The sequence below is a fragment of the Gymnoscopelus microlampas genome (genome assembly GCF_963454915.1).
Source record: "Gymnoscopelus microlampas genome assembly, chromosome: 4".
NCBI classification, from domain to species: Eukaryota; Metazoa; Chordata; class Actinopteri; order Myctophiformes; family Myctophidae; genus Gymnoscopelus; species Gymnoscopelus microlampas.
Window position 1 is genome coordinate 30,086,499 of NC_139941.1, and position 13,274 is coordinate 30,099,772.

The following is a 13,274-nucleotide window of genomic DNA, read 5'->3' on the forward strand; positions in this document are numbered from 1 at the left end:
TTCTTGGTTTATTTCAGTAATATGCTTTGCATATTTACGTTATTTGCCACATCTGCCTGGTAGTATGTTTACATATAAATCCTTATTATTTGTATATGATAATTAATCATCAACTAAAAAGCCCTACATACAGCAGCAGTGAAGTTTACCATTTGTTGAGGCCCATGATATAAGCTGTGTTGTGAATAAAGTCTAAACTATACTGTGGGACACAAGCCATCTCTCATAGCTCTGGGCATTTACAGAGCTATGAATCATGAGCCATGGCTTCTCACACACAATACAATTATAATATAATTAAAATATCAACTTGTTTCAAAAACTAAAAATGTATAATGTATAAGTCTAATACTTTCTCTTCTTCATTTGTGATAGGCAAACATGCACAGAAGAATGTCCTATTTCCCTGGAAGAGTACATGTTACTTTCCGGAAGGGGCCACGTGGATATCTCCTTGAGGGGCCTTCAGATGAGGCAGCACTTATTATGGACAACGTTGGTGCAGACAAGCCTGACAAGCCTGAAGCATTGCCAGAAGACCTGGTTAGACGAAACGCCTTAACTGTTGTTCGAGAGAGAGGAGGGGATGCCTCAGACAGACAAGAGGTGTTTGGGGAATATGTCCGGCAGTTTGGCAAATACCAAGGGAAGTCCTTTCGGTGGCTTCTAGAGAACGACGTGGGATATATGATATTCCTTACCAATAAACTACAAGCAGAGGAGGCTGCAGGAGTCGTTGAGAAAGAGGGACACAACAAGGACAGCTTACATTCATTTATCAACTATGCCCACAGCTTTGATGAGATCCAGTCTCTTATAAGATACAAGTCGCAAAAGCCATCTGGAGACAGATACAAGTCACAAAAGCCATCTGGAGACGACGACGATCTGGTTAGATTTGGTCGTCATAAGGACAAAACTTACCGGGAGATTTGGGACAACAGGGCCGGTGGCTACGCAGCCTTCGTACTGCAGAAAAAGTGGTCCAAAGGTACATGGCCGGACAAGCTGAAAACATACCTGATGAAGAAGAAGGAATCTGCCTCCGTTTCCTCTGCGTCTGTGCCTGCCTCAAGTACTTCTACGGAAGGTTGTTTTTTAATGCCAGCCGTAGTATTTTAGTAAGATGTGTCTGTAAATGTATTACATTTCATCTTCATTACAGCTCAATCATTTTAACAGATGCTGTTATTTTAAAGCAACCTATGTACTGTGTAGAAATTACATTTTTACTACATTCTACATATTTTCTGTCTGCAGGCATCACAGACTTTGGAGACGATGATTTGGACAGCTTCATGGTGATAATGGGGTCCCCCTCTAAGTTAGCGGTGCATTGCTGTAAGTACACATTTGTGTGTGTTTGTTGCTTTCTTCACTGATTGGACATTAAAGATCAATTATGGCTCAATCTGTTTGCTATTAATGTATGTCTGCTATTTCAATCTTTTTGTGTTACCAGCTGTTGAAACATCTTCCTCAGTTTCTGTACCAGGACAGGCTACAAGAGAAAAGGGTTTGTTTTGAATGAAATATACAATTTGTGTGACAGGTTATTGAGACACCATGAATTTATCTCATAACCTGAACAAAACCTTTTTTTTGCCTGTTGTGTTTTCTGTGTTCTGGTCATGTTCTGGCCATGTCCGTGTTCTGTGCATGTCAGTGTGCTGTCCTGTCCACGTTCTGGACTTGTTCCACTAACCATTGTTTGCATGCGAAAGTTCTGCTAACTGAGATAGGGAACATGAATTGATCCAGCCACGATGATGGTGAGTACCCATTTTATTCTGTATCTAGCCTAGTTATAAGTATAAAACATACAGTATTTTTTGTGCCATTTTGGTTCCCCTGCTTAGACTATTATGTAATGCATTTGACAATTGAGTATCAACCTATTTAAAAATGTACTGGTGTGTATGAATGAATTTGGTCTTTTCACCACATTGAATATACAAGATGTTATTAGTATAATGTAATATACATGTAATGTCACGAACAATATAGTAGATGCAAACATTATTTTTTTTGTATGGGAATAAGATGGTGTGTGCCTTTAGCTAACCATTTGTATATTGCCAATCCTACAATGAGTGACACGATTTTGTCTGTTGTATAGTACCATCTGCTACGATGTCCAGACCACCTGCTGGTACTGAAAGTAAACTGCAGAAGTCGCCAAGAGATGGTAAATACGCTATGATTCTATTCATCTGTCCAAATATGTGTTATGCGGTGTGGCGGTATCTGTTATGCATAAATATGTACTTTTGTAGACTCAGATGTCCCTGCTTTGAAGACGCCCCCTGTGCCTATTCCGCCAGAGCTGATGTGTCTGATGCCAGCAGGTCCCCCACAAGTGGAGAGGACAGGTTCTGCTGCAGGCATGTATTATTTTAAGTGATTTTCATGTTCATTTTATCTTCATTCTACACTAACACAACATATCCCTCTTTTCAGGAACTACACCAAGTTCAGATAGACACTCTGCGTCAGATAGGCCTGTTGTTTCACACACTGTCCCACATCCACTAGTGGCTCCACGTGGTAAGATTTTTTCTCTGTTTTCTCTTAAAAGGTTACTGTGCTGCAATTGCTTCCTCCATAATTATATTGTAATAATTATATTGTAATAAACAATTTGATCATATTATCATTACATTTCAATAATGTCCTTTTCATCCTTGTTCCCTCAGTTGGCCCATCGGTCCCTGTTCCTCCACACATCACATGTGACACCAGTGAAAGCACTTGGAAGTGCAGTAGTCATCAGCAATGGTTCATTAAAGAAGAGCTCAAATCTCTTGGGCTGTGGCCTAACTTTGAGCATAACCGTAAAGCAGGACATGCCATTTCGTTATGGCGTCACCCTTTTCAGCCAGAGCTCCTCGACACCGTGTCGACACTCCCACCCCGAAACTTCTACCAAATGCATCCGTTCTTCATTTGGAAACCAGAGAACGAGATAATGGTCCGGCTGAGGAACACTTATGTACTGCCATGCCTTTATGGCTGTCCAAAACCTAATGTAGCACAGTCTGGTGTGGGTAGGCCTCGGGTGGTTGTTGGCATCAGTGGACAGTATTATATATTTTCCTCTCGCCTCCAATGCAAGGTGTGCAAGAAGCACTGGTTTGCTGACAAACCTAAATGGCTGGAGAAACTACCCAAGAGGTTCACAAACATTTTGCCATCAGTCCTTACGTACAAGAAGGCCCTCTGCAAGTCTGTGATTGATGAGCTGAGGCGCACTGGCAAGTCACCCACAGATATGGCAAACCAGTTAAATGAAATGATGCACCTCAAATATGAGCGAGCTCATTTGGCATATCTCCACAACATTCAAAATGTCTGGGATGCTGAGGCTGGGATGTACGGACAGAGGACAATTACACGGATGGTGAGGAAGGATGACACACCCCAGCCTTTTGGAGAATATGACGACATAAAGGCCTGGTGTGGAACATCAGTTTCTGGACACTACGTGACCGACTGCCTCATTGACGAGTACCGACGGCAAGAGCCGGCCATCACCAAGATGCTTCAGGGCACCTTCGGACAGGTCTGTATATGTAGTTATTCATACTGTATATTCACAGGTGATATAATGATACTGTATATTCACAGGTGATATAATGATACATGCATATTTATTAACGTAAATTTATATTTATTGACAGACTGAACATGTTAACTAATTCAGAGATTGAGTGCAGATATTTAGGCCCAAAAGCTCAGTATATTGATTTAATCTTGATTTGGTTCTTTCTTACTGCTGTTGTTGCAATGACATCTGATTTTCCCTCTGGGAATATCAAATGGCTTATCTTATCTTAGGTCTGGCGGTCTGACCACACCAGGAAGGTGGCACGGAAGGTTACACTGTCATCTGGTGCCATGTCGAGCTATGCAGTGATGAATGAGAACTGGATGATTGTCTCCTGGGTGATGGTGCAGGCTGAGACAGAAAGGTCGCTGCGGCCTATGTACGACGGGTTGGCTAAGAGGTACAGTGATGCAGAGGTGGAGAAGGCCAGTTACCAATGGGTGGACAGGTGAGAATAGTCATATTTTCTTTCTTTATTATTGTATTGCCTATCACCCCCACCCCTCCAAATCACACAAGGTTTCACCTTAATTTGTGTGATAATACTGTACATGTTGTTTTTATGCTTATTACAACACACCAACCTTAGTAAGTCAAATGTACTTGTATGTGCAAGTACAAAGGGATAAAGAATTATGATGTGTGATTCTCAAAATTACGTTTGAAAAGCCTTTTATATGCCTCTTTTTTTCATCCAGGGACTGCTGTGCACCATTTAAGATCCCTGACACTCTCCCTGATGAGCACCTCAATTGGGATGCCTGGAAGACAACAGATTACATCATCACTAACGCCACCGCTGGGCCTATGGAGAACACCTGTGCATCCCGGATACACTTCAACTCCAACATTGTTGTCAAGTTGGACCTGTTCCACTGCATGCGCCGTTTCTCACGGGAGTGCACATCTGAGCATCATCCTTTGTTCAGCACCTTCTGTGAGTTACTCTCCACTGCCTTTTCCTTAGTGGATCAGGAAGACCTGCAGAGGCTGAAGGATGCCTATAAATTCTGTGCAATACATCCACATAATCCAACAAAACAACACGTACGACAGCACTGCCGGATCAGAATTCCATGCCCAGCATTACTGGTACAAAGAGTTGAGAGTGTACTAAAAAACTTTCACCAGATGACCGACCCAAACAATGTGCCCTTGTTCAAACCATCTATGCTGAAGTTGTGGCGTATCCAGAGGGTGCACATTCTCCGTGGGTGCCTCAGTGACCCTGAGCTCACAGAGGGGATCCTGTACCGGTATGGGGGAACTCTGCAGCTGAACCATGTCCGTGGTGAAGGAGCAAAAGTCCCCATCTGGATCCCAGTCAGAGGGACATCACAGCAAGAGGGGTTCCACTTCCACCAGGCTCAGTGGATTACTGGAACTCATGCCTCCTGTGAATTGTTCCAGGCCCAGGGCATGACAGGGGTGGCACGTTGGAACTACCAAAGACTTGTGGATCTTAAGCAGCCAGGTGTGATCCTCCCACGTGTGTTTGATCCATCGTTGTTTATAGATCTGAACTCTGCTTCAAAGAGAGTGACTGGCCAGGAGAAGTACCCTGCAATTCACCTCTCTGACAGGGACACAGGTGAAAGGTTTGGCCTGGAATACAGAGAGCCAGAGTGCCGCCCAGTACCACTTGACTGGGACAAACACAAGGCAAAAGAAAGTGATTCTTCTGTTCCTCTGCCCCCTGAACTAGCACCACCCACAACTGGTCTGGCATTGGCAGCACCATCCTCTGGCCTGGCAGCATCTACTGTGTCACCAACATCATCTGGCCTGGCAGCATCCACTGTGTCCCCAACATCCTATGGCCTGGCAGCATCTACTGTGTCACCAACGTCCTTTGTCCTGGCAGCATCTGCTGTGTCCCCAACATCATCTGGCCTGGCAGCATCTACTGTGTCCCCAGCATCGTCTGGCCTGGCCGCATCCACTGTGTCACCAATGTCCTTTGGCCTGGCAGCATCTTCTGAGCTGTTTTTAGTGCCTAAGCAAGAGGTGTTGTCCCAAATACACATGGAGCCTACAGCTGAGAGTGAGTTGACACTTAAATATTACAAATATTTTACATATTAATATGTGAATATATACATTAATGGTTTTACTGAATAAATATTAGTACAATACTATAGTACCAAATCATTGAAACTGTTTTCTTTGTTCTAGTGCGCTCCATACCCCTGCCAGTACAGTCCTCACCAAGGAGTGCCCGCACTGGACCCATCAAGACAGGTCGGAAACTGTTTGTTTTGGACTACAAACGTTGGCCACAACCAATGAAAGCAGCTATTGACAGTCTACTAGTCAAGTACCATGGGAAAAAAGACATAATGCAACTGGTAGATAAAGATTATGCTGCCATGGTCCTTCAGTCTGCCACAGATCCAAATAGTTTGCTACACAGCACAACCAAATATCACATAACACAGTACTCAAAACATCTGGCCAAACTGATGAACACCTCCTCATCACTGAACACCAGTCCTGAAAAACTTGTGGAGACACAAAACCTTTGGTACAGTCTAACTCAGGGGAGTGAGACTGTCCATGTCCCAGTTGTTGCAATTCCACCAGCCATCGTGAATCCAGCAGAACCTGTGTCACAACGAGCACCTCAAATGCCAGTGACAAAGGAAGAGATCCAGAAAATGGTGCTGGACATAGTGCAGCAGCAGCAACAGCAGCTGCAGCAGCAACCAGATACACAAACAAGGAAATGTCTCTCCTGTGGGCAGCCTAAATCCCGGTACTCAGCAGGAGATGGATCCTCAATTCATTTCTTCTATCAAAAATTGCCAGTGCGATATTTTTACTGCTCCACTAAGGTGTTCAAAGCTTACTCTGCAGAGGGTTTGACAAATCCCAAAATGACATTTGAGGAGTTTGCACAGACTGAGTTCTTTCAACGTGAACTGGACTCAACAAAACAGAGAGTGGAGGCCAAAGCCCAGAGAAAGAGGAAACTCCCAGACACTCAACCTAGCGGACGACTTTGCCGTTTCTGCCGCCAGGGGCTCAAGCAGGGCCCAAACAGTCCACATATTCACACTGGGTTTCCAGGAGTGACTGGGAAGTACATTTACTGTCCGTCTAAAGTACTTTCATTGTACAAAGACAAAGGCATGGCAAAGGAGATATCATGGAAGGAATTCCAACAATCCTCCTTCTATGCCATGGAGAAGGATAGGTGGACAGCAGAGAGGAAGAAATGAGAGATATGCTACCACCCCCCCCCCCCCCCCCGCCCCCCCTCTCATTTTTCCCAGCAGCTTTCAGTGCCCTGATCATGGACAAAGACTGAAAAAAACTGTAAAAAAAAATCTCAGCAACTATTTGCAAAATGTACATAGACAAGTGAAATTGACATTTATATTATATGTATGTCTTCTGCTTCTTGGACATTTTTATATACTGTGAATGATGTCTGCTTCTAGCACATTTTTACATGTATGACTTCTGCTACTTGCACATAACCCATGGCTGCAAACAATATCATACATGCCTTAAGAGTTCTGTCATACCTGCAGTTCTACCTGTACAACATTTACCTCTGTCTTACCTATAATGTGTATATAGTGTATATATATATATATATATTGTTATTTCATTATATCCAGAATTATTACGTTTTTATTATCTTTTGTATTGTGTTGTATTAGCAGTCTCTGCAAAACATATCTGGTTCATGTTTTTTGGAAAATAAATAGTTTCAGTGATTCTCAACATTTTTGCTTTCAAGGACCCTTACTTTGATAAGCATTTGACCACGGATGAAAAGGGTAGCACACACATCCATGGCTCAGGTGCAAGACAAACAAAAGTATTATAAAAAAGGAATAAAGTCTGCACACTGGAAATGCTGAAAAAAGCGTTTGTCAGCGTTTCGGCCTGTTCAGACCTTTTTAAGGACATATACGGTATATGTCCGGACTGAACAGGCCGAACCGTTAACAAACGCAATAGATACAAAGCAGAGCTTTTTTCAGCATTATCAGTGTGCACACTCTATTCCATTTTTAGACCACGACCCCCATACATTTTAAATCTCTGGAATCACTTACATATATTGCAATACCATGGACATGCTAAAGCATACTGAAATCACATTGGCTGGCATTCACTCCCATGATCGACAGGGATGCCCCTTCCGCCGCCACCACGGCCAGGCACGGCCGTCTCGTCGCGGGGCAGGAGCTGATAGTAACGGTTTATTAGCAAAGCATTATTGATCTGTTATTACAGTGCGGTGCTGCCACCATCTGGAGGCCAAGTATACTGTTTTGATGTGTGCTGGTCTCAAAGTGGCCCTACCACGATATGCTGCCTCCTGTTGACTGGACATTGATACTACAGGGCCTTCGTGTTGGGAAAGCTTGATGCGATTCTATTGGCTGTCAGTGAGTGACGACTATTCACGTCTCGCCGTCGCGGGGCAGGAGCTGATAGTAACGGTTTATTAGCAAAGCATTATTGATCTGTTATTACAGTGCGGTGCTGCCACCATCTGGAGGCCAAGTATACTGTTTTGATGTGTGCTGGTCTCAAAGTGGCCCTACCACGATATGCTGCCTCCTGTTGACTGGACATTGATACTACAGGGCCTTCGTGTTGGGAAAGCTTGATGCGATTCTATTGGCTGTCAGTGAGTGACGACTATTCACGTCTCGCCCACTAGGGGCAGGAGCTGATAGTAACGGTTTATTAGCAAAGCATTATTGATCTGTTATTACAGTGCGGTGCTGCCACCATCTGGAGGCCAAGTATACTGTTTTGATGTGTGCTGGTCTCAAAGTGGCCCTACCACGATATGCTGCCTCCTGTTGACTGGACATTGATACTACAGGGCCTTCGTGTTGGGAAAGCTTGATGCGATTCTATTGGCTGTCAGTGAGTGACGACTATTCACGTCTCGCCGGATTGGGGCAGGAGCTGATAGTAACGGTTTATTAGCAAAGCATTATTGATCTGTTATTACAGTGCGGTGCTGCCACCATCTGGAGGCCAAGTATACTGTTTTGATGTGTGCTGGTCTCAAAGTGGCCCTACCACGATATGCTGCCTCCTGTTGACTGGACATTGATACTACAGGGCCTTCGTGTTGGGAAAGCTTGATGCGATTCTATTGGCTGTCAGTGAGTGACGACTATTCACGTCTCGCCAACAGGGGGCAGGAGCTGATAGTAACGGTTTATTAGCAAAGCATTATTGATCTGTTATTACAGTGCGGTGCTGCCACCATCTGGAGGCCAAGTATACTGTTTTGATGTGTGCTGGTCTCAAAGTGGCCCTACCACGATATGCTGCCTCCTGTTGACTGGACATTGATACTACAGGGCCTTCGTGTTGGGAAAGCTTGATGCGATTCTATTGGCTGTCAGTGAGTGACGACTATTCACGTCTCGCCGTCGCGGGGCAGGAGCTGATAGTAACGGTTTATTAGCAAAGCATTATTGATCTGTTATTACAGTGCGGTGCTGCCACCATCTGGAGGCCAAGTATACTGTTTTGATGTGTGCTGGTCTCAAAGTGGCCCTACCACGATATGCTGCCTCCTGTTGACTGGACATTGATACTACAGGGCCTTCGTGTTGGGAAAGCTTGATGCGATTCTATTGGCTGTCAGTGAGTGACGACTATTCACGTCTCGCCCACTAGGGGCAGGAGCTGATAGTAACGGTTTATTAGCAAAGCATTATTGATCTGTTATTACAGTGCGGTGCTGCCACCATCTGGAGGCCAAGTATACTGTTTTGATGTGTGCTGGTCTCAAAGTGGCCCTACCACGATATGCTGCCTCCTGTTGACTGGACATTGATACTACAGGGCCTTCGTGTTGGGAAAGCTTGATGCGATTCTATTGGCTGTCAGTGAGTGACGACTATTCACGTCTCGCCGGATTGGGGCAGGAGCTGATAGTAACGGTTTATTAGCAAAGCATTATTGATCTGTTATTACAGTGCGGTGCTGCCACCATCTGGAGGCCAAGTATACTGTTTTGATGTGTGCTGGTCTCAAAGTGGCCCTACCACGATATGCTGCCTCCTGTTGACTGGACATTGATACTACAGGGCCTTCGTGTTGGGAAAGCTTGATGCGATTCTATTGGCTGTCAGTGAGTGACGACTATTCACGTCTCGCCGTCGCGGGGCAGGAGCTGATAGTAACGGTTTATTAGCAAAGCATTATTGATCTGTTATTACAGTGCGGTGCTGCCACCATCTGGAGGCCAAGTATACTGTTTTGATGTGTGCTGGTCTCAAAGTGGCCCTACCACGATATGCTGCCTCCTGTTGACTGGACATTGATACTACAGGGCCTTCGTGTTGGGAAAGCTTGATGCGATTCTATTGGCTGTCAGTGAGTGACGACTATTCACGTCTCGCCATGGCCTCTGGATCATGTATACTGCGTCTCAACCCATTGAGCTAACAGATGGCTGACAAGTACAGCCTTCCTGGTACTTTTCAGTCGATCTTCTGGAAGCCAGTCTGCAAAGGAAAGACATCAATGGGATTTGAACTCATGGCCTCTGGATCATGAATACTGCGTCTCAACCCATTGAGCTAACAGATGGCTGACAAGTACAGCCTTCCTGGTAGTTTTCAGTTGATCTTCTGGAAGCCAGTCTGCAAATGAAAGAATCATAGGAAAGACATCAATGGGATTTGAACTCATGGCCTCTGGATCATGTATACTGCGTCTCAACCCATTGAGCTAACAGTTGGATGACAAATATAGCCTTCCTGGTAGTTTTCAGTTGATCTTCTGGAAGCCAGTCTGCAAAGGAAAGAATCATAGGAAAGACATCAATGGGATTTGAACTCATGGCTTCTGGATTATGAATACTGCATCTCAACCCATTGAGCTAACAGATGGCTGACAAGTACAGCCTTCCTGGTAGTTTTCAGTTGATCTTCTGGAAGCCAGTCTGCAAAGGAAAAAATCATAGGAAAGACATCAATGGGATTTGAACTCATGGCCTCTGGATCATGTATACTGCGTCTCAACCCATTGAGCTAACAGTTGGATGACAAATATAGCCTTCCTGGTAGTTTTCAGTTGATCTTCTGGAAGCCAGTCTGCAAAGGAAAGAATCATAGGAAAGACATCAATGGGATTTGAACTCATGGCCTCTGGATCATAAATACTGCGTCTCAACCCATTGAGCTAACAGATGGCTGGCAAGTACAGCCTTCCTGGTGCTTTGACTTGAACAACAAACAAGACAAATAACTTTAAAAAAAATGTGTTACAGCATAAATATATTTTTTTTTCATGGGGGGCCCTGACGATACATCTTTTCACATTGGGGTCCACTGCCCAAATACATGTCAATTTGGGGGGTTGACAACAAAACGTTTCAGAACCACAGATTCCAAGGAAACAGCTGTAGGTGAATGGATAGAGTCACTGACTAGTGAGCCGCAGGTAACAGGTTCAAGCCTCAGCTACAGCAGCAAGTCAGGATGTCAAATCAAATAGGTATTATTAGGAGTGAAATGGTTGTGTTTCTTCACCCCAACTGCACATGACATCAGTTTACATGTACGTTATTTTCAGTGATGAAGACAAACCGCACAGACGTTCACTGTACTTTAGTACATTTTGTAAACTTATGACTCTGAGTAGAGTATAGCCTGACTTAAACAAACAAATAACAACTTAGTATAGTCAGATTATTTTTTACACAACTTACATTTTGTAATCAAACTACCGAAACGAAAGTTGGTCACCACCGAAACGAAAGTTAAATCCGAAAAAATCCGAAGAAACTAAAACCTTTATAACTACGGTTACAAATCATCTATAAAGGTATTTTATGACTATTCATGAATAAGACATGTATAATACATCTGTAAATGATTATTACATCATTTGTAACTGATGTTACATAATATATACAAGCTATTGGTAGCTTGTTCATGTTTAACATATGCTTTGTTAAACATTCCTAAAGTATCTATAAATCCTTAATACATGTTATTATGTGCCCTATAGTAAAGTGAAGACAGTTCATCATTTACAACTGTCTGTTAATGTGTTTGTTCATGTTTAACATATGCTTTGTAAAACATTCCTAAAATATCTATAAATCCTTAGTACATGTTATTATGTGCCCTATAGTAAAGTGAAGACAGTTCATCATTTACAACTGTCTGTTAATGTGACTTTCTCCTTACCTGTTGCAAACTACCTGGCTTTCATGAATGCAGAAGCCAAACAATTACTAGAATTATCTTTCATGTTTAATGTATGATTCGTAAAACATTCGTAAAGAGTGTGTTGACCATTTGCTAACGTTATCATGGGCCTTGTTGTAAAGTGAAGACTATGCATTATTATTTCATGTTTAACAGATTAGTAAAACATGTGACACCAAAAAGTGGCAAAAGTAACGTTATATAGTATACAAGTATACAACAATTTATTAAGATATAAAATGTAGCAACTCTTGGCCACAGCACACACACTGACATTTAAACAAAGAAATTAATCACAACAGAATCACAGAGTAGCAGCTTGGAGCCTCTGCAGTCACCACCTCCCAGTGCAAGTTAGCTTTAGCTGCTAAGCTAAACTGCTAAGCATGGAGGACATTACTAGCCTACACATCAAAACAAACATTGTGGATACAAACAGCCACCATCAAAATACCCCCTAGTCATAATGCTACTTCATGTGTGTAAGATTAGCCATTTTATGTTACCTCGATCACCTGCAACAAGACAGTTAAAACACATAAAACATGAATTAGTCATATTTCTGTCCAGTCTGCAACTGCATCACTGTTCACTTCCTCCCTAGTAGGCTACTGCAGGTGTAATGCAGGTAATCAGTGTGTTGCCAGATTTTGCAAAAGAAACAAGCGGACAGGTCTATGAAAACAAGCCCAAAAGAAGCAACTAGGCTCAGGCTCATGATAACGTCTGCAAATGGTTTACATACTCTTTACGAATGTCTTACGCATCATTTGCTTAACATGAATGATAATTCTAGTAATTGTTTGGTGTCTGCATTCATGAAAGCCAGGTAGTTTGCAACAGGTAAGGAGAAAGTCCACATTAACAGACAGTCATAAATGATGAACTGTCTTCACTTTACTGTAGGGCACATAATAACATGTACAACGGATTTATAGATATTTTAGGAATGTTTTACAAAGCATGTTAAACATGAACAAACACATTAACAGACAGTTGTAAATGATGAACTGTCTTCACTTTACTATAGGGCACATAATAACATGTACTAAGGATTTGTAGATACTTTAGGAATGTTTAACAAAGCATATGTTAAACATGAACAAGCTACCAATAGCTTGTATATATTATGTAACATCAGTTACAAATGATTTAATAATCATTTACAGATGTATTATACATGGCTTATTCATGAATAGTTACTAATACCTTTATAGATGATTTGTAACCGTAGTTATAAAGGTTTTAGTAATCATTTACGAATGTCAATAAACAGGTTGTTAATGATTTGTTAATAGTCTACAAACTGCTTATAAACGTTTATAAATGCTTTAGAATGGGTCGTTACAAATGATTTAATAATCTTTTACAGATGTATATAAATGGCTTATTCATGAATAGTTCACTACTTAATAATACTTTACAAATGATTTGTAACTGTAGTTATAAAGGTTTTA

At 42.5% G+C, this 13,274-nt stretch overlaps 2 protein-coding genes across 2 annotated transcripts; both read left to right on the top strand.

Annotated features, from left to right (window-relative positions):
* The first annotated feature begins 680 nt into the window (after nt 1-680).
* On the top strand, nt 681-2,385 carry LOC311044626 (uncharacterized protein). Its single transcript, XM_084056339.1, has 6 exons — nt 681-1,090; nt 1,261-1,341; nt 1,463-1,516; nt 1,725-1,772; nt 2,120-2,188; nt 2,277-2,385. Exons 1-4 carry the CDS (start codon nt 688-690, stop codon nt 1,754-1,756), a joined length of 570 nt encoding a protein of 189 aa, XP_083912465.1. The 5' UTR covers nt 681-687; the 3' UTR covers nt 1,757-1,772; nt 2,120-2,188; nt 2,277-2,385.
* LOC311044051 (uncharacterized protein) lies at nt 2,134-6,828 on the top strand (the record flags this gene model as incomplete). Its single annotated transcript, XM_084055472.1, has 7 exons — nt 2,134-2,188; nt 2,277-2,372; nt 2,461-2,547; nt 2,697-3,562; nt 3,838-4,055; nt 4,306-5,651; nt 5,783-6,828. 7 exons carry the CDS (start codon nt 2,134-2,136, stop codon nt 6,826-6,828), a joined length of 3,714 nt encoding a protein of 1,237 aa, XP_083911598.1.
* Nucleotides 6,829-13,274: the final 6,446 nt, after the last annotated feature.